Source organism: Hylaeus volcanicus, chromosome 1, assembly GCF_026283585.1.
Source record: "Hylaeus volcanicus isolate JK05 chromosome 1, UHH_iyHylVolc1.0_haploid, whole genome shotgun sequence".
NCBI classification, from domain to species: domain Eukaryota; kingdom Metazoa; phylum Arthropoda; class Insecta; order Hymenoptera; family Colletidae; genus Hylaeus; species Hylaeus volcanicus.
The window spans coordinates 27,423,412-27,451,215 of NC_071976.1; the positions used below are offsets into that span (position 1 = coordinate 27,423,412).

General features: G+C 42.3%; 1 protein-coding gene across 4 annotated transcripts in view; it reads right to left on the reverse strand.

The window, feature by feature from the left end:
• The window catches only part of LOC128881706 (stAR-related lipid transfer protein 13), a 358,493-nt gene that overhangs the window by 32,642 nt on the left and 298,047 nt on the right, over positions 1 to 27,804 (reverse strand). For all 4 annotated transcript variants that reach the window (XM_054132987.1, XM_054132980.1, XM_054133004.1 and 1 more), the window contains one exon: positions 7,174 to 7,334. In XM_054132987.1, the coding sequence (XP_053988962.1) occupies positions 7,174 to 7,334 (161 nt within the window). The remainder of the gene's footprint in view (positions 1 to 7,173; positions 7,335 to 27,804) is intronic.

Sequence of the window (27,804 nt, forward strand, 5' to 3'; positions counted from 1 at the left end):
ACACAAAAACTTTATTCAACACTATCGACTTCTTTTAGATCGTTGAATTAGTTAACCATATCGCAAGGTCCAAAATTCGAGATTAAGTAACGCTTTCGTAGTTGCATATGGAAGCTTTCGCATTGATTGACGTTCCAGAAGTCGCTTAGCGAGATTTAAACGAAACGGCGGCTGAAAAGGTGAACAATACGTTTTGATAAATCACCGACATAATGGAGCGAGGCGTTACTCATCGTTATTTATCGCGGTTCGCGCGATTCATCGCGATATTTGGGTTTCGCTCAGCCTTGGACGTCGCGCGTAATTAATGCCTCTGCCGCGAGATTAATTCAACCGTGCCGAAACACGTCGACCAAACGCATTTTTATCCATTCTATATCCGATGGCTGTTTGCGGATACTTTCGATGAACGTGTTGGCCCGAGCGACGGAGTTTATTTTTCAATGAAAATTACGAGCGAACGAATTCGACCGGTAATCGTGGAAAGCGGCTCCGATTGTGTCCGATACTCAGGGTCGCGCTAAAATCAATAGACCTCGTTCTAAAACGCGGTCGACGCGACTATAAAACGCGAAATAAAATGTATGCGGTAATAAGCGCAAGCTTTTGGGATTAAGTGTTTCGTGAAATAATATTGACGCATGACGTGAGTCACGGACTCGCTCGTATGTACGCGCCAAAGTAAGGGATTACCTGGTATCTGCGGGTCCTTGTACTTTTAGAACTAGATTTTCTCTTTTAAATTACTTAAAACGTGATAACAGCTAATCCTTGGGTGATTAGGGCTTTGCTTTGTTTAGTCAGCAATTAATCGTTTATTGAAATTGCGTATATTTATTAGAAATGTATTTGTAAAGCATTGCTTATGTTGATTATAAAAATATACATTGCACTTGTTTGTGTTTTCATTGTTCTTTTGATTTTAGAATGAGTTAAGATGAAAATCAATTTCGACAATAAAATTATTAGGTGCTTCATTATTAAAACCAAGATTATAATTCTATAATTATAATCATGACTTTAAAAATAATTGTATGGAAATGTATATTTATGTTTGTTAAAATGATAATTGTCTTAAATTCTGTGGCAACATCTCTTCCTTCGTTTTAAATTTACGTTACTAGAAGACTACCATTATGGTCTTTGTCTGAGATGCCAAGTTTAGTCTGAATTCTCCTTATCTCGAATAATATTTGAACTATTAATCGTGTGTAAAGCAGGATCTCACATGCCTTACTCAACATTTCAGTTAGCAGACTCGACGCGAGGCGCAGTAGTATTACTCTTTGTAGCAGAAAACTACTTATTATTCAATCAGAGATCGTAGCACTCCGATAAAACGTTTAATGCATTCGATTAAACGCTATAATTAATTAATTTAAATATCATCATGATATTCAAATGGAATCATGCAAGTGAAAGGTGTATTAGTAATATTAATCTCGAAAGCTCACAGTATGCATACTAATTAAAATCTACAGTTGAATAAACTTGCTCGGTAAATTTGTCGATATTATCACTTGCAACTACTGCAGCTTGCCACTTCACAATTCCTGAATCAAAATCATAAAATCTCTCATCATTTATATAGATTGCTAATCAGGGATTTGAATGCCTTGATTCGCAGATTTTTCATTCAAAAATAGTTTGAACAATTGAAACAATATCTTCCTTCCAATATGTTACTAAATACCAAATATGTAATCATTATGTAATAATCATGTAATATTCAATAATTCTGTAATAATTCGAATCTCCGTGCCTTATTTTTCGTATAGACTCCTACATATGGGGGCTCGTCCGGGGTGGGGGGTTACAGCGGCAGAGGACCGGCCAGTGACGATGAGTCACGATGAACAACAATGCCACGCGAAGGACGGTGGAGCGGGCAACAATGAGGCGTCGAGAGAGAACAACGTTCCAGAAAGAGAGAGGGGAGTACACTCGCGAAAGAGGGTGCGGCGCGCACTGCTGTTGAGACGCAAAACCCGAGAGAGAAAGAGAGAGGGGAGTACACTCGCGAAAGAGGGTGCGGCGCGCACTGTTGTTAAGACGCGAAACCCGAGAAAACGGACATTCGAGGGCGAATGAATGTTAATTCAGGATAGCCGAGTGTAGTATCCGCGCCTCCCATACCCAACAATAAGGAGTCAAATAAGAACACGAAACGTAGGGTACGGGATTGGTCGCGTAGGTAAAGCGGTCGACTGTGGATCCGAGGATCGTGGATTCGAATCCCCGTGCCTTATTTTTCGTTTAGACTCCTACAATTCATTCAGTCGTTATTGATATCTACCATTTCCGATTGGAAATGGTAACGCCCTAAAAATTCATATCACGTACGGAGTGTTACTTGTCAGTGATACACACGACACTTAAAGACACAAATTAAACTTATCCATGTGTCACTTTACCATAATATCCTTCAACCATCACTATCAAAATTAAGCGCATACTTTAAATAGAGCATCTTCCGCTTCAAATTTTTTTTTTTATTTCACCCACCTAAGGACGCCAACGACAAAAAAACCCGCCCGCAAAATCGTTTCGTGTTCCGCAGTTAATACCATAAACGCGGGAACGTGCTTTCTCTCCATCTAGGGAGGCGCGCGCGCACGCACGCGAGCTCGAAAAATGTTCCCGCGCGCGGGGTTTTCTTCTTTTTTTCTTCGACTTCCTTTTCCCTCCTTTCCTTGGACTTCGCGCGAGGCTGCGACATTTTTTATTTATTAAATACACGAGCACGCATAACGCGGGTTAACGTTCGCTTCCGGTGAGAGCCCGCGACAGTTGTCGCAGCTACGCCGCGCGTCTACGCACGTGTGAGCGCGCGCTAATAGCGGGTAAAACGCGCGGCCGTGCGCCGTTTATGGGCATGAAAGTCCTCGATCTCCGCGAAACACGATGATCTATCGATCCATCGGGACAACCGAGCCGACTTCGCGCGCCGCGCGACGAGGAAGAGAACTTTATTACCCGTTCCGCGTGTTTATCGTCAAACTTGGGACAAGTTAACGTGACAAGATCCATAATACATTAACATGACAGGATCAAAAGTGGAAACGTGGCTTCTTAATGAGTATCGAGTTGCGCGTTCCGACTTCGAGCTGGAGGCCACTGGGTCTCGAGGTAAATTTAAACGCGGAATGGGTACCTTGGGGTTCCTGAATCGGTAAAATGTTCATACAAGCATATAGATCTCGATCGAAATAAAGGATACAGGAAAAGATATTTTTAGAAAGAATTTTAAAAAAGAAGAATTGTGCAAGTCGGTAGAATAAGGCACAAAGAAAGATAAAACACTGATAATATTTTATAATCAGTGCTTAATAGTGATTACAATCTTTTTGGGTTCGCCAAAAAGTTCGTACCAATTTTTAAGAAAGATTCAAAGGCACATTTGAATTTTGATATATATTGTATTTATTAAATAACATAGGTACCATTTTGTTCAACAACCTTTCCACCTTTTAAGAAATGTGTTCATGTTATTCATTTTCAAGCATTTCAATATATTCAGACCTATACCACCTACCAAAAATCGACAAGGGCTTTCCAGAGAACTCAACGTACATATTTCCCTTAAAAATATTTTCAACCACTATCAGTGAAACAAGTTGCAAATAATATCGCAGAATATCCTATCGCGTTAAACGTATAAAAAATAATGTAAGCGGATGTGATCCACATCGTTAAAGCGATCACTGTCCGTTAAATCGAAAACGTGTCGTCACGCGACCAAGAAACGATCGCGCGATCGAAACAATTTACCAGGGAGGATGGACCGAATGATCTATTACTTTGCATCGTCACGGAGATCAAGATTACGCGGATCGATACGCGCATGGTCTTCGTTTGGGTAAAGAAAAAGCTAAAAAGAATAAAAAAGAAACGGCAATCACGATCAATCCCGACGAATTCAATCGGACCAGAGTTCCTCGCCTTTGTGCGATTGTTGCACGAAGCGCGTGAATGAATCAGAGTAATTCCTCGTTCGAGATCGCACGGATCGATCCCCGTGATCTTAATCGCCAGTACTGGAGGCCCGCGGAGGAGCGTATAATTGATTCAAGCTGGCAATGAAACGCTTTTAACCGTGATTTGCGATCCGTCCGCGTCGCGCGTGGTCCTCATTGTGCAATTTTTGGAACACTTCCTGCCCGAGCGTCGAATAATGATCCGAGCGGGTAACGAACCGCGAACAATTCTTTTAGATTGATCTTTACGGGTTTCGTGACATCGGAGCGTATCGTTCAGTCGAATTTAACGACGCACACGAGGCACACGGGACGTCGGTCGATTAAACAATCGGGAATAAAAAGGTGTCGGTCATTCCGAGTTAAAAACGACAGGCTGCCATTATTTAATTTCCTCGTCATTCTTCCGCCTCAATATTCGCCGCTGCCGGCTCGCATTGTGACGGACGAGCGGTTTTTTATGAAAGTTTATGAACACGGTCGATTGAATGCAGTCGCGAAATTAAATGAAGTAATTTTATTAGAGGACGCCTCGAAGATTCTCGAGGAAGGAAGAACTTTCGAATGGAGATTCGTTATTTCAATTGATATATGAGGCGTATCGTTTTACGAATGAGGTTTCCCTTTCGGGGCGATCAGCCTCGAAAATACGCGGGGTACAAACCAATTAAGTTTATCTCCTTCTGGCATAACCTATATACAGTAAGTATCTAGTTTATTCAGCTAGTTTTCAGGATAATATAATGATTTCTCGTGAAAAAATAAGTCGATGTAAAATAATATTTTCTTTTGGAAAACTTTATTTTATAGACTATCGTCAGCTATTTTACAACTTATTAGTGATTTCATATTTTTCACTTATTTTTAGACAAGAAATTATTCCTTAGAATTCGACTTGTAAAAATTCCGATCGATGACATAACAAATTCGAAATTGTGCAAGCACAAAATAGACCAACGCTCAAATATCAAGCACAATCACACTTTAAAGACTTCTTCAGCTTCGTTCTTCTCGAATCACTCGACGAAAGTGAAGTTAATACCGCGTTGTTGTCTAACGTCGCCTAGAGGCGAGGCAGTGACAGCGTTCGACCGCGCCTAGCAGCACTCTCCACGATAATTAACTTCGGCGTTATCCCGGTCACGTGACAGTCGTTAGTTGTTATTCCATTCGTTTATTCGTCCCCAGGCAAATCGTAAGAATAGCACAGGCAGGTGAGGCCAGCGCATAACAATGACCATACTGAAAACGTGTCATAACTCGTTGAATTCCGACAGCGCGAGCCTGCAATTAGTCGCCGGAGAAAGATTCCAGATAACGAAGTCCACGATGGCTTCAGCGTTTGGCAGAATATGGAGAAAGGGAATGGAAAAAGGTATGGCGAAACACCGTTGGAATTTTACTTCGCGAGTTGGAAAACGCTCAAGGGTTAGTCCAAGACTTGGGCAATGCAAATACGTGCGAAAAAGCTGGAGAATTCGCATCGTACCGTTTAATTAACTGGAAATTATACTTTGATTAAAAACTGGTGTAAAAACTGAGAGGAATTTTAAACGCTGAAGAATTGTATAATTCTTCTATTACTGTGCAATTTTGTGATAACTCTGGAATGAATTCCTCTGTTAATTTAGTAACATTAGATACAATTTTCTCTTGCTGATGGAGAAATGTTACGTTCGCTATTTTCTTTCGTTACTGTCGCACAGTTAATAAAATAAAAGGTCACGCCAAGTTGTAATATTAATTTGCAAATGTAGATGAAATATTCCAACTCTGAGAAACTCATGACATTTCTACGTGTGTATATTTACTCTTTTAATTATTTAAAATATTGCAACATGCAAGTGACCATTAAAATCGAGAATATTCGTAGTTAAATTCCCCGACGAAAACCACGTCGTTGCTGTTAAATGTCATCGATATCAACATGGATTTCTATTCAATGTAAATGAAATTATTCTTTCTAGAAAAGGTCAACGAAAAATGTTTACAAACTGCTGCTTGCTGAAAATTCCACGAACAATGACCTGAGCTACCTGCTGAGTAAACTTTTAGGATCCGAGCAAAATATTTGGGATTCCAACAGGTAAAGAAAATCTAGAGATCACTCTGTTGACGCGTAACGAAACCGCAGGATGACAAATCATTTCGGAAGCCGTGTTACAACGATCATCCTCTTCCAAAACGTGAAAAACGAGGTCAGATTCGAGTAGATGATCTCTGTGAACCGCGGAAGTTCTAGAAGGAACGTGCTTCTTGAAAACCGTGGGATTCCGAGAAGTGTTTAGGTAAAGGGAACCCTTGTCGCGGCGAACCCATACCCGACGTCACCTTGATTTCTGATCTAGACTGGTATTTCCGCCTCGAGATCCTCCATCGGATCTCCAGGCGGCGTCACGTCCCCTGCATAGCTTGAAAAGGGTCTGGCTGGGAAACGAGCAACGTGTACGTTCCAGAAAACGCCTGGAATCCGGCAACGATTGCTCGAAGAAAGTAACGTAACATACCGAACACGATCGTAAATAAACAAACTCGAATAAAGTCTCCTTTTTATTCCGATGCTAAATGTGCACTAGTGAAATAAACTGTATTAATTATACTCTCCTTGCAGGATCACGTAAACTTCTCATTTCCAAAGTCTAATTAAGGGCTCGTTGGAATCATTTATAATTGAAAAGAAAGTCCTCACGGGAATTAATATCTGACATAGTACTTATTGTATTTCTTAAAGATATTCTAATGAGAATTCAATCAACTTTATCCCATTCACTGCCAGGCAAATTTAAAAGGTTTTGCCTTGGACTCCAAGACTTAATACAGATATGTAATCTAGGTTACTATTTTGATAATAAAAAGTGATATTAAATTTGTTGTATTAAAAAAGGAAATTTACGATCTTCTTTTCCAATAATTCGTGACTCAGGAGGCTATAAACTTATCCCTTGAATAATTGCAATCAATTCGAAGTAAGAGACATCTCGTAGTTAGCAGCGAATGGGTTAATCGTAGTCTTATGAATTAAGTTTGAATTTCCATGAGCTTTCTTTTCCTGACTTTGCAACTGGGAAATTATGTTAAAGCTTGAATAATCTTCGTGTTAGGTTATGAAATATGTTTTGATTTTCACGAAAATAATGATACAGATCTCCCAGTCGCAGTGTCGAAGTTATTTTAATAAACCATAGCGTCAACTCACGCTTTTGCTGTGGCTGGTGCTGTGCGTGTGATGCGTGTCGATTTTCATGTTTGCGCACCGATTGAGAGCCTGCAGTCGTCGAAACAGACTCTGCAGGGAATCAGCCTCCAAGAAGGGGTGGTCCTTGGCTACGCCAGAAACGTCTATCGGGAACTGGTAATCTGTAATCAAAAGAATCAGTTAAAATTAATAGGACTGAATGTATCTCACATAGATACATTCATATAGATTGCATTAATAGGAAAGAAAAATTAAATAAAATTCAAATAAGGCGCCAAGCTTAGAAATAAAAATAGTAAACCAACGACTAAATGTTACATCAGGACGTGTATGCATCGCAGGCATAAATTAAGTCCTCGACAGTCCACTCTGTCAACCGAGACACCAGGAGTACACCGCGCTACGAAATAATTCCCTATAATCATCGACGAACAGAGCAACTGTCTCTGATCAACGATTCTGTATCGGGAGAACCTGTACACCGGATGCGCGTGGACGTCAGGCAGCCTAAACGGAACAACGTCTAGCAAAATCAATTAAAAGCTTGCGCGCGCGTGTTACGATCGTTGCTCGTCTCTAATTGAATTTAAACGAATGCTACCGTCTGAAAAATAGACGTGCAACGCCAAGCCTCGACAATGGCCGCCGCGGCCGGGCACTTTATGGGCTCATCGACTTTACGAGGAGATTAATGCCCGCGGGCTAAGTGGACACCGAACCAGGCCCATTCAGGATCTTCGTTCGTGCGCGTCAATGCATTTACTCGGTCGAAAATCAAGTGTCCCTCCTCCACCTCGTTCGGGATACAAACGATCGCGGGCGCGATACACGCGTCCCGATTATTTGATTAACGATCCGTGTAAATCATGCCCGGGGGCCATGTCGAAACCCCGATTCTGTTTAGACGGTAATTCGCTCCTAATGATGCGATTGTGTCCGTTCATCCCCACGATAGAATCTTGATGCGTTTGCAAATAAAACCGCTGATTCGAAGTTTTTTTTTTGTCTAGCACACATCTGCAAATCGATTTCTCGACGATCCAAAAGATAAGGTCGTCGACGCGTCGATTATTATTGCCGCCGCCTTTCGTTCCGCGCCACGGCGGTTCCAAGAATATCTTGATCCTATAAGCTGTTATGGCAGCGTGTAAACGAAACAATTGTGGAGCCTGACGTAGGTAAAAATTCGAAGAAACGGAAGATGTATGGGTCTGCAAGAGGCTCGCCGCAAAGAATCGCAGGGCAACGAAAAAGGGACACAAAGGAGAGCCTGTGCGACTCTTTCTTTGGAAGTCGACTCTCGCGATCGTGGCCAAAATTTCGATACGTTTTCTCCACGGTTATGGTACGTTATCCTTATCTGCTTTCACCCGAAATATCGCCCGGTTGGGCGCCAAAGGTGACACTATTCTTCGTTCCTCCGAGACCCCAATGACCACCCGTCTTTGTCCTCTTTTGTTTCATCCACGAGCAACGCGAGTACACGGTCGCGGACAACGCGTTGAAGCATCGGATGACCTCCGTCACGACTTGCGCAACGTCGACCCAGATCTTCTGAACCAGATCTCGAGGATCTACGATCTCAGTCAATATAAGTGGAACTTATTTCCTACTAGTCTTCGCATAACTTCGCCTGTTTTGTAAAATTTGGACGTTCGTGGTACTATTATGAGACTCCAAGGTGATCGGTGACTTTTTTCTCCATGAATAGTAACTATTTGCGATCTACGCCTTAACCTAGATTGTTCTCTCACACGGTGGAAAAGGTTTTCTTCCATTTGTTCCGACTTCAATCGAAATAATTGAGAAAATTATCGCGATTATCTGCGAGATGTGTTTGTGGGTACAAGGTTTGCTTATTAGTATATATTTTATTATAGGTAGACTAGCGTTTAAAACGGTTTAGGAAAATTACTTTTTGATGGGACTGAAATTCCTGTGGCTTGGAAAGTGTATTGAAGGAGAGAAACCTGGCAGGTTACAGTTAAAACCTTACGAAACTGATGCCGAGCTACTGTTCTGAAAAATATACCGTGAACTGTGAAACTTTATATGGGGTGAAGAATATCTGTCAATATTAATCAGTAAGATCCGATGAGTGAATTGATTACTCGAGATTGGGCAAAACTCTTAAACAGGTAAGAGTATCTAAGAACAATTAAAATATAAGCTATTTACTAGTCAAGTGAAAATCAGAATTTGAATTACAGAATTAAATAATTCTTAATGAAGAAATCATATTTTTCACGTTAAAATACCATTCGATCTCCAGCTGTACTTCACCAGATCGAGTATCTCGACAAACTATTTCTTTCTTTGTTAAACTTCACGTGTAACTTTGAACAACTAAGGCACGAAGAGAAACGCGAGCAATTATGACTTTCTCCGTTTATTTTACTTTGTACGAACGAAGTTCAACTCGATCCTTTGCATTCCGTAAAAAAAAAAAAAAAAAAAAACACGTTGATTACAAACTCCTCCATGTAACAAGCGCCAAAAAAACACGATAGAAGTAGCTTCAAATTATATTCTTAACTCCGGGGCAATGATGTGTAAAGTGAAAGAGACTTAAGAGGATAAGCTGTCATGAAACTAACATCCAGGTCCCAGCTAATTAAGTTAGAGATGATAATCGGAATAATAACGCTATTATTTGAATTTTAATGAAGTTCTCTTACGCGTCTCGTCTTTGCTACATTAGTCACTGGGTTTTAATAGAATTATGACGTCGTCAGATGTAACGGTACTTTCTCTATAAAAGTTCGACCCTGCTAGTGGTTGGCAGGCGTTTCGAATATCCTGATTACTTTCGTAACACAAGCTTCTATGGTTGATCAACGAATTAGAATAAGACGCGATTTGTGGCTTATTTACATTGAGTCGGCGACGTGACGCAAACAAGTGTACATGGGTGCTGGAATCACTTTCGATGAACTCATCCGCGCAAAACATCGTTCGAATCAAGAACCGCTATTCCTCTAGGCGACAGGATGTTACGAAATTTGACAATTTTTTAATGATTCCTGGTATGCCTACTATCATTGGATACCCTCGAAGCTTCTAATTTTGAAATGAACTGAGAAAACTCAGTTTAACAGATAATAGAATGAACTAGAATTACTACTTTCTTTTAAATCTTTTCAAGTTCGAATAGAATGTGTGCAAGTTTCCCGAGTAACGGAGTCGACGACCAGAGAAAGGTGTTTACTAAAACACATTCGCAGCGATTATCTGGAATTGTTAACTCCAATTATCCGAGCCGTCCCGTTAATGTTTATTGATTACACTAATAACGCAGGCGAGTGAGTGAAACCCAGCCTCGAATGCTAATTGATACGTTAGTCGAACGGTGCGCTGCTGGGAGCTACGAGGTTTACTCGCGGTATGTTAGTAATTAGTACATCCAGGAAGTGAGCGTAATCGCCAATCGTTAACGTTAATCTACCAATCGCGGGGCAAGAGGTATCGAGCAACGATTTCGTTATGATCAGAGATGCGTTTGTCCTCGTTTAATGAAATCGTGTCCTCGTCTGGGCAATAAATGGATAGGTGAAACGGATAATGAGTCGACGTGTTCATTAAATATAACGTAACGAACTGCACCCGACGCGCAGGTTTTTTACGAGCGAAGACTTATCGAGGGCTGTCGTGTATCGATATCAAAGTGTGTCGAATATCCTTCGAGTATTTATTATTTTTCAATTACTTATTGCGGACTGTGAAAATAAACTTGCGATTTGTTTTTAATATACAAAACTTCTACGTGTAATTTAATTTCATAGTCAGCAATTATTATTTAAGCGATACTCCAATCGATAGACGAACATTTTAATTCCAAATTATTAAACCGTACATCTTTCAGGAAACTTTCACAATAGGTAAATTATAAAGTTAAGATTGAATGACGATTGCCATATTAATAATCACGAATTCTTATATGTACTTGACACAAAATTTGCATGGAGAAACCGAAGACATACGATGTTTCAATATTCTCGTTGGGAAACGTTCACTGAGAAAGGACGAAGGTTTTTAATCGAAGGATGCAGCTTCCTCGCTGCTTGTTTGAATTTGTTGTAAATAACGCTTTTGATGAAATAAATACCATTACACGAGACGGAGAAAAACCGTTCCGTTTTAATGGAGTTTCAATGTAATGTACTTGAGTCGACTCAAAGGTGCATGGAAGCTGATCGTCGATTCGCTAGGTGTGACAAACGTATCGGGTGTCTGGAAAGCTGATACATCGAAAACACGCATCATCGCGATTGCTCATCGCTTTACGCAACGAGATTTTTTTTCATCGTCCGATGAACATCGATCACCTCACAATCCTGTACTTCGCCGAAAGCATTGGCACACATGTGCCACATGCTGAAAGACCTTTCTCTAAAAAAAGTAGAAATCGATTTCGTTGAAGATTCGATTTATGGCTGCGAAATCGACGAATCGAGATGAAACAAAATTCGAACGTAACGTCAATACTGGCTTTACACGTTGATTATTTTTATTATGTACCACTCGAATAAAATTTGGACAACTTTGTGTTAAGAAATAAAGCAAAATGGAATAGTTCAATTGAATAATCGATTATTCGAGTAAAATCGTGGCCTTCTCAACAGTCCACGTGATATTTTTCGCATCGGCTAGATCGTGAGTCATCGATCGATCGCTAAATCGATGGTATTGAGAGGTTGTAACGATGGTAACTTAATTAACTATCGATCCTCTTAGTGAACACGTGTGACCAAGAAAGTGGGTCATCGAGATTGCACAGCGGGGATGATCAATATAAATCTTCGGTACTGCGAGTTGGATTTATCACTGGAACTGTTGCAGCCTTTATAGCGTCAGCCCGTGTGTGTCCCTCGATCTTTAGATCTCGTGATCTCTTGATCCTTCCACCCAGCCATTTATCGGTTCGCAACAGCCCGAGTGATCTATGGAAGGATCCATGCGATCCTCGAGGACGCGAGAGAACGCGTTGTTTCTTCGCGAGAAGAGCAGAGCGATCCAACGATCGATTTATTCTGTTAATAACCGTATTAACGCGAGAAACATATTTGAATCTATAATTTTCAGTTGGAAAATATACACTGTGTACGTAAATATAGTAGGTACTTTCACTTTTTACTAATATTCTTCATCTACTATTTTCTGCTATTTTCATCATTTAATTTCTATGGAGTATTATTGTTTTGAATAAAAGAATTAATGCCATATTTCGAGATATCTTCAGTATCCTTTTCGACAATGCTTCAAATTTAAATTTATGTATTTATACTCTCCTGACAGTACATGAGTATTTTTACGGCAGTTGTTATACAGACAGGCTTCATACTTTAGAGATCGTCAAAATAAAAAGGTTACCTGTTGATTGCAGCGATATATCACAGGGAATTGAAGGATACTATTCGTTTTTCTGGCACGGGATGAGTTGCAAATATATTCAGCACCGCGTACGAATATGCTAAATATAATGGTAGAGTACTTCAGTCTCTAGGGAGGTTAAAAAGTAGTACAGCTAAAGATAGAAGTATGGTCGATAAAAACTGTCTGTTATACACGCAATACTCCTTTTCTATTTCCATATCCCAACCTTCATTTAACTCCATACAGTTTCGAATTTCACGAGGTTCAATTATTTTAAAAATAACTTAAAATTCATGGAGAAAACCAATTTGGTAGAAAGGCTATACACGAATAAATAAATGCCTGAGCCAAATGAGTAAAGCAATAGTAATTACAAAGTTTTAAATTAAAATTATTGGTCCGTTGACAATGTTAATAAAGGTAGAAATAATTTATGGATAATAAAAAAATCAAGATCATTCTATTATGATATTTAAAGTTATTATGTACTATGTACGAAGAAAACCTCGAATTTTTTCACAGTATAATTAAAATACTCTTAAAGGTTAAATAATTTATTTTATCGGATAGACATTTTACTATCACGAATAAATGTTGTATTTTTAATTTTGTTAAACATCACATGGCCTACACCAGTGTTAGCCACCACGATGATTCCAACGCATACCATGCGAACTATTGGCGCCACTAGTCCACTCGCTCGCCGTGCCCTGAACCCGTTTTCAGCCCTTTCCTATTCAATCACCTGTCTGCCATACAACTACCGTCACACGGTAGCTAGAACTGAAATAATCGAAACCGAGACCTTGCTACAGGACCTCGTCCATCAATCCTCCTCGTGACTGGATCCATCTTGGCGTCCTTCCGCACGGGAAACGGAAACCACGTGGAACGCGCACGTAACGTCGGAATATGTATATCGCACGGTTGTATCGCTATCGTATTTATAACGCAGCTTGCGTCGGTCGACTCGGGTTCAACTGGGTCAATTAGCTACTATTCATAGTGCTCTTCGATCGCGAGAACCTGACTGTGAGTTATGATCCGCCTTGTATCGTGCGCTTATATGCGCGAATAGAAGTTCGTCGATGTTCGTGGCGGAGAGGGAACGCGTGCGTCCTAGGCGACGTTTGTTTTACCGCGTACCAGAGAACCGGTGCAACGAGCGTGCAACCAGGTACCTACGTCACGAGAGCGTGCATCGGTGCAACAACGACGGCGGCGGAGGAACGGTCGGATTTTCTCACGCGATCGTTTCTAACCGACGCTCCTGGATCATCGATTGGTTTCGTCTGTTGATTCGAGCGAGCCGCAGACTCGTTCTTGGAATTATCATGTTTCGAGCGGATATCGCGACGACGCCAGAGAGCCACGGTTTGGATTGCACCGAGCAAAACGGTTCGGCCATTTCGACGCCTTGATGTATCGTCGAACGGTAGTGGCTTGGGCTCCCAGTCGTTCACCCTGGAATTGCACGCTACCTAAGCTGGCCGAAGCAGAGTCCACTGCTGGAGCTACTCGCCTTTCGAGGGTTTCTTCTGTTTTAGCGATAATGATGCGTTGGAGTGATCGTGATCGTGGTGGAGGAGAAAGAAATAATTGGACAGTTTCGAAGCAGGAAGTTTTGATAATATTTTCGAGTATGTTTTAGGGGTATTTTTGAGAAGTTGCGTTTAAACTCATTTCGTATGTAGTAAAACCTTGAATTTTTTACTCCACATTTTACTCTGTTCTCCCTTTTTTTACTTTCTTTATAATACAAGTTTCCAGTCTTGGTTAAGTTTTTTGTAGTGTCTATCATTTCTAGTGTCGTCTAAATTTATTTTCAAATAAATGAACTCTTGATGTCATACTTCATTAAAGCACAACCATCGAAGGTTCCGCAATATTGCCATATTAATTTCCTAAACCCCCACAGTCTTCTCAGAACAATGCATCCAAACTTAAATCTCTAGGATAATCCAATGAAAAATGAAAAATCGGCTCCTCGGTTTGAAGTTACCAAAGTACCCACCCCTCTTCCTCTTCAAACCTACTAACGGTGTATCTTGTCAGATGCGAATACGTCGAATCGACCAACAGTCGTAAAATATCCGAGCCAATGGCTGTTTCGAGGGGCCCTGGATAAGAATGCCAGATAACCGATCGCGGACTTGAATTCGTTCCTGAAATCGTAACGTTCCTGTAAGCGCTCGCTCTACCGATCGTCTAAAAATAGTTGCCGCGTTTCGTAACTTTTTACCACGCGGCCGAAGTGTGCAAAACATTCCTGCGGTTAAGGTACAGCCTTTTATTTAGAAACTTACGCCATTCTTTCCTCTGCATTTGGCATCTGGGTTGTTGCAACACACGCTGCACCGTGTCTTGTCCAGCTGCGCCGCGGCGTGCATGTCTCTCGGTAGCAACAGCGGCGGCAAGCCGTTTATTTACATATTGATTACGCTTGAAAATAAATTGGCACGAGGATCCCGAAGAACCAGCGGGGAAAACGCGTCAGCGAGGAAAGAATTCGATAATCCGCGGGCGGTTTGTACCTCAAAGGTATTCCGTGTTGGAAATCATCGACGTCTATTCGCTTTTCTATGTTGAAGCCGGTGAGTCCGAATCGTTTCGATAAGAAATCGACTGTTTTGTCAACTGCATTTTTTTTTTGGCACAATTCAACCATTCTTTATGCGTGAATAACTACTTACTTACTTCCTTATTCTTTAGAATTATAGAACCATTACGAATATTTTCTCTTGTTCCATCCTCTTCGCTAACCACCACTACGTTATTGTAAACCTATTCCTCAGAACACTCCATGACGAATACCTTTTACTCTCAATTCACCTATAATTGGACGTCACGTTTAGATTTCATGGACTCCCAAAATCGGCCTGGCAAATTTGAATTCCGCGTGGCACATAATTACCGAGAAACACACGCGTTCCCAGTGGAACGACTGATTTTATCACTGCCAGTGTCCATCTTTAACGAACGCCGACCGAAAACGAACAGACGGGGCAGAATACCGCGGAAGCGATTACCACGGGCTCGTCCAGCGCGCCATTTATAAATATTAATATCGGCAATTGGTCGTTCCAGGGGCATCGCGAAACGAGAAGGGCTGCGCCGGTTCTGCGGTTAGGGTAGAACCTGTTATTTAGTAACTTGCGCCATACCTTCTCCCGCTTTTGGCATCTGGGTCGCTGCGATACAGCGCGGTGTCGCCTGTCCAGCTGCATTGCAAAGGACATGTTTATGCGTGCCTCGACCCGAGCCAACGGTCAGCTCCACTGACTCACCGTGCGAAACTAATGTCGCACGGGCGTGTTTCTAACAACTCAAGCCCGACGACGTCCCCGTGGACGTTCAGTAAAATCGAGTTGGGTACTTCTGTGCTATGCGCGCGAGAGTGTTCTCGCGGTTATACCAGCGGGTTGATTTTTGCACGGTGCGACGTTAACCTTGGAAGATTGCATCACGCCACGAGGACGTTTGTTACCTGCCGCGGAGGAATGAATGGCGCGAGGGAACGAGTGTGTAAGCATAGTTGAGCGTTAAACTGTTTAGAATTACTCTGTGCTCCGAAATGAAGGAGAGACGAAGGTTTGGAATTTTTGTTTGAAATTTTTCATTTGAGTAACAGAAGTATAAGTGGCATGAACTTTTAGGACGATACACACATCCGCGAAAATTTGTAACTGTTTCTTTTTTTAATTTCTTGGACGCAGAATACTCCAAGATATCGAGAAATGCAAATGATCAAAGTGGTTAAGTGAAATTTAGACTGGTAACATCGGGATAAACCTAGCTGAAAAGCTTGAGTTGCCGTATCAAATGATTCTGATTTAGAATCCAATCATTCTGACGGATCGAGGGGCTCCCCAGAATTTGGACAGGGGAGAAATTGGTAACAGAAGCACAGTCGGAGATGTGACGTGTGCAGAACGTTTCCCTGCCCGCAGAGGATATTTCGGGAGGAATTACAAATGCCATGTCGGTGAGTTGTAGTGATTTTGAGTGACGGGTCCTGCGTCACGCCCATTCGATTTTCGATGCTCGTCCAAAGTGAAGTGGGTCGAATGACACAATTCACACACAGTTACACAAGTTACACAATTCTCATTCTATTGCATCGACTTCCCATCTAATCATAAATTCTAAAACTCAATTTAGTTGCGAATCCAAGTAAAAATTGGTTAAATTATATTCCACTGCCTCACTGCTCCCCTTTGAGGACACTCTGCACTAAAAGTTCAAACATAAGAACCAACCGACACGAAGTTGAAGCTTAGTTCCAAATTCGTCGATAGAAAACCGGCCTCCACCTAATCGTTCGCTCGTTCCGTTCATTAATCATCAATCAAGATCCCCCCCGTGCGATAGAACGTCAATTCGTCAAACGTTACAATCGAGTTCGTGCAGATTCATCGCGATTATACCGAGCGCGCGACAAATTACCCGTATCGGTGTCAGCCGTGAAGATCGACCCCTTGACATTGGCTTGAACGTGTCGCGCGACCTTTAAACCGGCCATGACTGAACGTGCAAACGAACCTGGGACGCTTGTCAACCGGCAGCGACAATGAATTATCTGATAATTTCACGTTATTACCGTAGGGGCTATAAATCTGTTTTAGCGCCCCGTGGCGCCTAGAAGGCGACCGATCCGCTCGCGGGTAAACAATCGGTTTGCGTGCTTCATGGCAGGTTGCGCCAAACAGCGCGGCGCTCGGTATGCATAAATCGATGCCGAAATTTCGTGCTGCGTCGATTGTTTACGCGTTACGATTCCATCGTTCGCGAATATTCCAGCGCTGATTCAGAACCCGAATTCTGCGACCTTGTTCCACTCCCCTTTAGATCGCTTCGCGTGGTCGTAGTCACGTGTGCACCGCGAACTCGATATTATTTCATACTCCAAATTCTTTTATCACGCGCACGAAACATCTTTGTTTACCTTTCGCAATGGCAATTCTTTTGCGATAGACCTTTTTCCCCCTTTTTTTTATTTTTTTATTAATTGCATGCGGTTGCACCGACCACTACGATTGAGTCAGCGGTGACTCGCGAGGAAACTTCAGGTGCTTCTGCGTTGAAACTTTTGTAAGAGTTTTGTCATATTTTGATGGTAGTAGTATTCAATTGTAAAGTAGAAATCACTCTTTAAGTCAGAGTGATCCATTTTATTTATGTTTGTACACCTAACACTTAGATTGTAGCATTAAATACATTAAGTGAAAGTTGTAGTGTTTTTAATAGGAGGGAAAGATGTAAAAATGTTTGGCACAATTTTAATTTTAAACATTTTTCAATATATTTTGTACTTCAGAAGTTATATGTAAATGTGTACCCTAATAGGCATGAAATGCCTTAAGAGTAATAGATTTTAACATAATTTGAGCATGAGTACTTGTTTGGTGAAGAGGAATACAAGAGCATCGAAGCTGAAGAGATTTATTACAGATGCTGTTTATACGAGCTAGAATATGTGCTATGTCACCCATTCAGATCAATTTCATGTTGATCTCTCTGAGGTAATACATCATTTATGACGTTTATGGGTATTTCAGTCAAAATATAGGCATGGTCATGTCTTTCACGTTAGAGGCGAACGAATAAATTTTCGAATGAAATCCAAACAACGTCGAGGCATATGAAGAATATTTTTTTCATTCAAACACGAATTCAAGGCTGACAAGATTGAAGTATACACATAAAATATAACGTCAAAATATGCACCTAATCGAACACTATTATATCTTTACTTAGATCGCAAGAGTACAGACCGACCACGTAGAGTAGTCGTCGAATTAGATTCATCACTCCGACTCGAGATATATGGATTTTTATATATGAAGAATAGTATTACAAGAAATGTACATGCATTTATATATATGAAGAAAGTAAAAGAAAAACGTAAGAGTGACGAGAACAGGTGATAATTGAAATGCATTGGTGTAACAGTGAAATATTACAGCGATCGAACAACTACTTAAGTTTCCCGTGTCTGTGATTTTGTGACATCTTACTACTACTACGTATCGGGTGAAGCGAGCAGCCACCGAACGAGTCCCTTCACCCCGGTCTCCTCCAGTTTGCAGACACTCGGCTATTCCCGAGAGGACCGTGCCCCCTCGTTGAAGTCTCCAGCGTCTACCAGCAGGGATTGAAATTACCACGGCAATCGAGGTCCAAATATTCCCTCTTACGCGCGAGTGACGCTCGTAAATCTCGCGAATCGCGGAACCCGCCCGCTGCCATTCATAATGGTCGTAAATCGAGGCTCGGGTGCTTCCAAGGATTCGTCTGCTCGCTCGCTCGTTTTCTCACGGCCGCGTGAGCGTGTCGGCGTGTAACAACTAAATCCGCGCGAACGTAACGTGAATTTCGATACGACTTTACGTAACAGACCGATCGAGAGCATCGAGTCGACACCTGCGCGTATCGCTATACGGAAGGACAACAAATATCGAAGCCATCGATCGCAGAACGTGGCCACGGAAAACGTGAACGTGCACGAAGGTCGCGTCGCCACTCGTGTTTTCCTTTTATTTTTAAGTTTCCCATCCGGGGTACTGTTACGCCCACGTACCAGCGACACGCGCGACGTTCGGATCCAGCGAGTGTCTTTAATCGGCGATGATTTCATTCGCGATGGTTACGTCCACGAACGATTTAATTACCCGTGGCTTTTCAGCGACGACATTGATTGCCACGGATGCATAAACGTCGTATAAAAGTGTTGCATTAGCTGTAGGAGTCGAGAAATGTTGCACTTGGACTTTTACGAACTCGTAAATTGTTCAGGTTGGGACGCGTAAATGGAATACCGAAATATCTCCCTTGTTTATGGTCGCATGAAAAAATTCTTCAGAATAAAGCTGTGTTATTTTAAAGTGCGCGCGTATCGACGCATAGAAATTTGTTGCGAGGTAATTTTTTTTTTCATGATATTATCGGATGAATGGAACGATGACCGTAGGATCTGATAAAAAGTGACTTTGAGAAAAAACTGTTTGCAAGCGTTACACGCATCTTTAAAATAGTGTAACTTTGTCGTAGGTAGTTTTTTTCCACGAGATTATTAACATAATTCTCATTTCTCTATTAAAAGCCTTGTAATCAAATGCTGAGCATGAATTCGAGACTAGAAACCGAGAGAGTGCAACGGCTGCCAAGACCTTGGAAAATGACGTATTCTAATCTCGCCCTACGTCTAGACAAGGCTTTACGCGAGTCTGGTACAAACGCCAGACTACGGTTCGACCCAAGAGGTTCCTAAGGATCGGACGAGGTTCCTTATCTTGCAAAAATCCCGATAACGTCTGGAAGATAACCAGAGGAGTATGTTGCATGCCTCGCGTCACGTGCACCGCGTAGCTTGTTCCTCGGCCGACTTTTATCGAGCTTAATATCGGCGTGTCGTTCATCTCCGAGCGATAAAAATGCGATACGCGGTGCGCTATCGTAAATCGATTTGCATGTAGAACGACACGTGTACGCCGGCGAGTCGAGTGTGAATTACAACGAGTAACGACACAGACGATCGTGAATGGAGTGGAAAAAGACGAACATCGATGAAAGTACCGTGCTCTTTTTTCGCCAAGCGATCAGTTTTATTTTCTCTTATCAAAGATTTGTCCGATTATCAAATTTCGATGGATACATGCCCATGCTTTTGGAGTAATATTGTGCTGATTACTTGTTTATTGGACCTGGGATTCTTTAGGCTGATATCGATGTAAATTGAGAATTGAATGGTGAGTCGTTGAATAAATTGATGAACTTGACACAATAGTATATGGTACGTGAAAAAGAGTGAAAAGGCGCAATGTAATATCTAACCAGTACTGTTAACTATATCGAGAAAAATATGTAATAAATACGTTGTGATTTTACGATATCCCGTGGTTGACACGCTAATCTTCCATACACACTTCGTAATTGTAATTACATCCTTGTATCCAGCATCCCAGTCTCGACGATTATTCGAAAATTTTGAAAATCGTTAACACTCTGACCGATTACGAAAACATGTAGCCTAACAAACAAAACAGACTGTTTATACTCAAAATTCATTGAAAATCATTTAAACAATGGGTATTGCGCTGAAAGAATCTACAAAATCAAAACCCTAACGGGAATCGAATTCGAATTAAATAATCCAAGAATTCTAAATTGAATGAATAAATTAACTTTGTCGTGGTCGAGTTGAAAATACAGATGTAATTTGACGAGATAGTTATAAAGAAACAATCCAGGAGTTGCTCCCGTTGACGTTGTACAATTAATTCAGAACATCGGCGCCGATGTGAGCTCGCTTTCACGTACTAGCTGTTTGCGATGCAAATACAGACTTCAATTACGAAAAAGCGGGCGAAGATAAGGCAGGCGGTACGCGCCACCGAACCGGCACCGGAAACGCTGGCCTGCCAGTTTATCACACTTCCCAAACATGTTCGTTTCGAGCGAATGTCGAACGATGTTAATCCCAGCTTGATATTTACCCGTCAATTCCCATCGAGCTCCGAGCAGGATATTTTACTTCGTTAATTTCGTTTTGTTTACTTTATTCGACGGGTTTATTCGCCATATCAACACTAAAACGTTCGGATATGTATTTGCAATTGGAGGGAGAAAGAGCTAATTAATTTGTCAATCAATTTAATTCTCTGTTGCAATAATTGTGACTGTTAATAATAGTAATAATTGAGTAATTTTAGATTGAATTAATGATGTACATATTGATTATGTGATGATCGTGTGAATCAATGAAGAATATGGGTCAAATTGATCGACGTGGTGGTTTAGTGTTAAAGGAACAAGACCTGAATACAAGTAAGAGAAACATCGGAGTACCTAACCCGAGGTAATCTTCATGACTTTCAATCTAACTTAAAGTTCAAATAGTGAAAGAATAAATTGTTTAATAAGTGTTTAATCTTCTGTTGCGTAATGTGTCTGATCAGAAAACTAATAAAAATTGTAACGATATATGAGAATATTTAATATCTCTCGAGAGTCAACCACTTATCGTTTAGCTCCGACAGTAATTAATTCGTGAATATATAAATAATCGACAAACACGTTAAAAGGTTAAATGAAGTTTAGAAATCTACTCTCAACTGGAGAAGAGTTGAAATAGTAGACAGACACACGAGGAAAAGAAATGTGAAATCTGACAGTGTAGCGAAAAAATATAAAGAAAGAATAGATCCGTATTAATTAAAACATTATCAAGGATATGTTATCATAAACACCAACTAGGTTCTTTGAACCCTACGTCTGCACGAATCACGCAAATGATTCAGTAGGAAAACATCGATCGTGATGCATCGATCGCGCGATCGATTACGAAATCGTTCTATTTACCTTTCATGTTTCCTGCCTGGCAGTGTCGGCACATTCGTGGTAGCGTTCTGATACTCGTTCCAGGATCGTTCTTCCGCTGACTGAACCCCTAACCGAACTCTCAGCGCCGCACGAACGTGAAAAATCCCACACTACTCATGGCTACTATATCGTGTTTTGGAGCGTCCAATCGTTCGTGCAGCAAGGCCACCGGTCGAGGTTCGGTGTTATCGATCAGCCAGCGAACACTGGGAAACCCCCGAGAGGCTCGAGAGCATTTGGTCAAAAAAACTGACGGTCGACGTTACGATCGATTGCACTCGTCGACAGCGTTTAGAGCGCTGTCCTCGATAGAATACACGGGCACGAATCGGTTCGACGAATTGAACCGAGTTCGAAGCAGCCTTCACTCTTTCCCATGAGGAGACACCTTGAAGAAAATAGAGCACGTGGACTGTTGAAACAAACGTCCAAAGTCTCGGAAGGTTAACGTTGCAGCTACTCGGTAGATACTCCGATACCGGCTCCTCTTCAGGGATGCTCGAGCAATCGGTTCGAGGGGAACGTCGACAACAAGTTCCCCAGTGCGTGCAATGCGTAATGCGTTACATACACAAGGAACGTGGAATCGTATCAGCGGCGATACGGCGTGTCACGAAGGAACCCGCCGCGGTAAGCAGACTACGATATCGACGACCGCGCCTGCTCGAATAATAGCACTTCTGTTCCGTGATTTTTCGAACACGGATATAGACTGCACAATACAAAGTGCAGAACGGCGAGCCCAATGCACCGGGAGGAATTACTGTCAGTAGGACTGGCGGCCGTGGTAATTGACGCGGCTCCTCTTCCGGTCGTCCGTTCACCAGCGATCGACTGGAACTACGCGCTCCGAAACCAGCGGAAACTAAAGAAATTCGTGCACTCTCCTGTACCCATTGAACTAGGTATCAGTTATCCTTTAAAAAAATACCGTTTCAGAGTATCACAAAACACGAGATAGCTCCAATTGGAAGCATGGTATCAGGGTTCATCAGCTGCTCCAAAAAAGGAACAGCAACACACGATAACTTGAAAACGAACACTGTCAGACCCTGGAACGATAGTCCTGGATCTTTTAACGTCTATGTCCCATCACTACACGATTTTGTTCCTGACGAGTCGTTGAACTCGATATAACTAACACTGTTCGAGATTATCAAGCTGACAGTCTTCTATGATCCAGTGAAAGAAAACTAATAGTGACACTCGCGGTACCACTCGAAGATACCGATTGGCTGTCGATAAAATTCGGTAACGATACCGGTAGCATCGAATCGATCGACGTAGACGCGACTTTGAGTATCGGAATAAACTCGTACGCACAATCGGTGCGGGCGCAACAGCTCCTTCACCGGTTGCCTGTCGACTAGCGGTCGTCGGCGCGTAGCAGCGGTATAGAAGTGAAGCCCGCACCACGAAGAAACTACAGGCACGAAACGTAGCGTGATGGGAAGGTGGGGGCATTCGTACCCGTGGGGCAGCTGTCTTGAAAGAGGGACGCGCGGAGGACGTGCCAGGCCTGCAGCGTATAAATGTGTACGGATGTGTGTTTGTCAAGCCCATGGTGGGGCACGGTGCATCCTGTGGAGGGCACACGGAACGACCGCCGGGAACTGGGAGGGGAGATGCAACCGATGCATTTCACGGGTGCATGCCCTGTGCTCGACTTCGCTCCGGAGTCCACCGCGGCGAGCAGAATGCGACGGTTCGCGAGCCTGGAAGGGCCGGTCGTTCCTCGGCAGAGGGTGTTGTTTGGTGTCCGATTCTGCGAATTATGGCGGATGGTACTCATGTTTAGATCGATCAGTATAGAATTTTGCCCTGCTTTGGCTGTTACGTCCGAATTTTATTTAATGGTTGGGGAAGACGTGGTGACGCTTGCTAGGGAGGAATGGGAAGTAGAGTTGGAACAAATTGGAGTTTAGGTTCGTTGGAAACTTGTTTTCAGGTATGGAACGATATTTAGCAAAATGTTTAGTGATAGGTGGTAAAAGATCCTGTTTCACAGTAAAGAGATTCTGAAATCATGTTTTTTTTGGTTCTACTGAACTGTACGTTTTCATTCGGCAGTGTCACGTAACCATCGAGGTTCACAAATTGTGCAGATTTAGAGTTTGAGTAGACAGTGAACTTGAGACCATAGGTATGGTCAATTACATGTATCTGAGTATTGCATTTTACCATAATGTTAGCAAACTTGGAAGTTAATATAAAGTACTAAACCTTTCAGAGCACTGAATTCCAACAACAGTAAAATGAAGACTCCTGGGCCCTTAAGACCCTTACTTTGCACAATACTAATCTTGAAACGTTCAGCCTAAAAAAAAAAAAAAACATCCCGGTGCTCCAATATAATTCAAAATAAAACAAAATTCTTCGTTCCACGACCTCACTCTCCCCATTCAAACGACATGGTACCGGAAACATAATTCGAAGAACACCTCCAGAATTAATTCTGCCGCCAATCAGATGCAGCTGCGGTTTTCAAAAATCATCGTTAGCATACATCCGAAGGTAGCCAACGCCAGGTTCGATTCAGAAGCAAACTCCGCGTCCACGAGGGTACCCGCAAGATCTAAATCTGCGGGCACCGATATGTATGCACCGGTACGCGTCGTTGGTCACAGAGGATCCATCAGGTCATCCTAGAGATTCCGCGATAGCGGGATCCATTGTTAGTCAGCACAACGTTCCTGTGATCGATAGCCCTTGGAGATCCACCTTGTGCTTGTACCACCGATCGTTCGGGGACACGCGAGGTGTCGATTAAACGATTTGCAGCAAACGATCCGGGATTTCGTGGTAAATACACATGAGAAGTTCCCTCGTCGATCGATGGGATCGATAAGTGACTGGCTTGCCTCGAGGTTTGCCACTCGAACGCCGACCGAACGATGAATCCTTTTCGAAGCGTTCATTGCCAAGGCTCTATTCCTAAAACGTGAACTCCTATTCGAGTGCATTTCGGCTGCAACGCCAGCTCGAAGCAGACAGTTACGATATTTCAGGAAACTGGTTCTTCTATTATTGGCAAAAAAGGATCCGAATCGAGAATCGATGATATTAATCTGCTTTTGCATGGTGATAGATTATAGGTTGCTGTTGGCATTATAACACTGTGGAAAATTCAGGAAAAATCATGTTAACACTAGGATGTTTAAGTAAATTCATAATTTTACAGATTCAAATGCTGAATTGAAATTTAACCCTTTGCAGTCCAGATCTTCTGATTTCAGTACAATTCTGTCGAGTTTCACTCGACACGGGACAGTAAAGGTTTAAAGAAATGTGTGTTTCTTCTTGTAAACAATGATATGTACTTCATCGGTGATATTTTATATATTTTTGCATTTGCACATATTCTCGTACATTTTCCCATAAGTATTAAACGAGGGTATCTGTGAACCTACAGCTGAGAGAATTCCTTTATTTCAAGAGAAAAATTACGCAGCATCGAGTTTGCACCATCTGTCCGGTGACTTTGATAAATCTAGATACTACGTTTGCAGTACACGGTGCAAGCTAACACGCGTTTTACACGCTGCAACCGGGGGGATCTGTCTACTATGATTCCGCAAAAGTACGTTTAAAATTGAAAGGAGACGGATAGAGTCCTTTTCTTACTGTCCTGTTAGAAATAGCTCTCGGGCAAAATTGGACAGTTCGCGGGAGTTTCGCTTCAGAGTAAGTTTATTTCTCGAAACACTCGCTAGAGATTTATATGCTTCGGAAGCGACTCGAGCCAATTCGTTTTCCCAGAACATCGAACCATTAGAATCGCTGGGTATTCTTTCGTGGGACAGTTTTCCTGTTTCCCAGTTGTCCCACTCCTCTCGTAACCTACTCTACGACGGAATTAATGAAGAAGCCTGTCGCGATGGCCTCGATAAATCAACGGAAATAGCCGGGTAGTTCATCTTCTACGATTCTCCAGGCCGAAACGGTAGCGGGAATTGTGAAAAATGAAAATAAGCAGCGACCGTTCCTAGTAGAGTGGCTAACGTTTCGCGTGTCCGCGGGCAAAGGGGAAGCCACGGAGTGATGCATGGCGGATCAACGCGAACGCGTTTCGATATATCAGCTCTAATGATCATCGCGATATCAACGGCGTACGAGAACCGCTTGGCGAATCAAGACAGATCCGATCGACCTCCGAGAAGCGGTTGCCTCTTCACCTCGAGAGACGCCTCGGCAGCCGCTGAGCACGTCTGCGCGAATTTCTCGCTCCATCAGCGGCTGGACGGCTACGTACGAGCAGTCAGAAGCGGCCGACGCTTCACTGAGAAGACTGATATTCTGTGGCGGAAAGTGCAATATCCATGCATCCGTTTTCATCACGGCGGGGATCCATCCGCGGCTGTTTCGCGGCCCACCTAGGACGATCATCGGGGGAAGGAAGCAGTTCGTGGAACCGAGCCTTTCAAAACTATGTTGCCGTCTCGTTAATTGTGCTCTACTTCCAGAATACTCGGAACCGTATTTTCAGGAAAGGAATTCTGGTCATTGTTCGCCTGGCTTAGGAGTGCGTCAGTTGCACGTAGGTTCTAGGATTTAACTGTCGAACGTTTTGGGCAGAGTTTGAGGCCTCCAGTTTTGTTTTCTGGAAGAATTGTGTTTCTGTTTAGAATTGCGAAGAAGGTTCATATCGATAAATTATTTGCCTTTGAATGAAACGGTTTTCGGTGTAGATCAAAGAATCAATTGTCTTCTCTTTGCATTTTATTGAAGACCTCGAAGAATTATTTTGCAAAAATTGTCGTTGAGAATAAAACAAACCCAGACAAAATATTTCTGTCTGTAAACTGAATCTCTTATAATTTTCCCCAAGAGATCATTTCGATCATTTTAATTTCAAAGCGAAATCTTCATCGTTCGCTGATTGAATTCAGAAGTATATAAAAACATACGAGATCAATTTCAACCAGCCTTTAGAGTATATTTTGCAAACGAGTCTGCCAGATGATATCGCGGGGAGATTAATAGGTAGGTGGGTTTGATGGTTCGAAATAGAAGCTAATTTTCCCAAGCCACGACAATTTCCCTGAACATTGCTCGTAAATTTCTACAACGATACAGCTAGGAATTTTAATAATCCGGGAATTAATAAGGCGGCGTTAATTTCGTCAAATAGCCGCCGAGGGTATTAAGATAGCAAATCTCGAACGACTCCCGATGATTTCCGCGTTTCTGGCAAACGTATGCCCCCGTAGGATTTATATACGCTTCGGGAGCCATTGATTACGCAGCACGACAAGCGATTTTCATCGCGGGGAAGATTCAAAGGAGACTATTCGGAGCCCACCTACCGGCGGAAGGTATTTTCGTGGAAGCGAGCCTCCTCCATCCAGGCGAGATTAAGACGGCCTGTCTGTTCCTGTCGTTTACGCGGCGCGTTCGCGGATTTCATTCAAAGGCCGGTTTCCCAGACGGACGTAATAATATCTTTCCCGACAACAATAATTTCTGTCATCACTTTCGCTGAACTTTTCAACGCGTCGCTAGGCCGACAAACCGTGAACTACGGTTCACGAACCACGGCGTAGTCGTAACAACCCTTTTATTGTTCATGAACGGGGTCGTCCATGAAGAAATTGGGCATTGATGATCATTGGGTCTTAGGACAATTTTTAGTGAGATATACAAAAAAGGAAAAGAATAGTAGGGACGAATGTCTCGAAGCACGTCCATATATTAAATATTCTAAATCTTAAACTGTATTCAATAGATCTCGTATCTGACTCGGTGGACTTTAGTATAATGTGAATCGTACGCAGGGTACGCTTATCAGAAGTGCACAGTGATTCATTAGCGAAGGACTGGGTCAACGTCTCCCCAATCTTTCTCACAATTAGTCATGAAATGCTTACATTCCTTTGT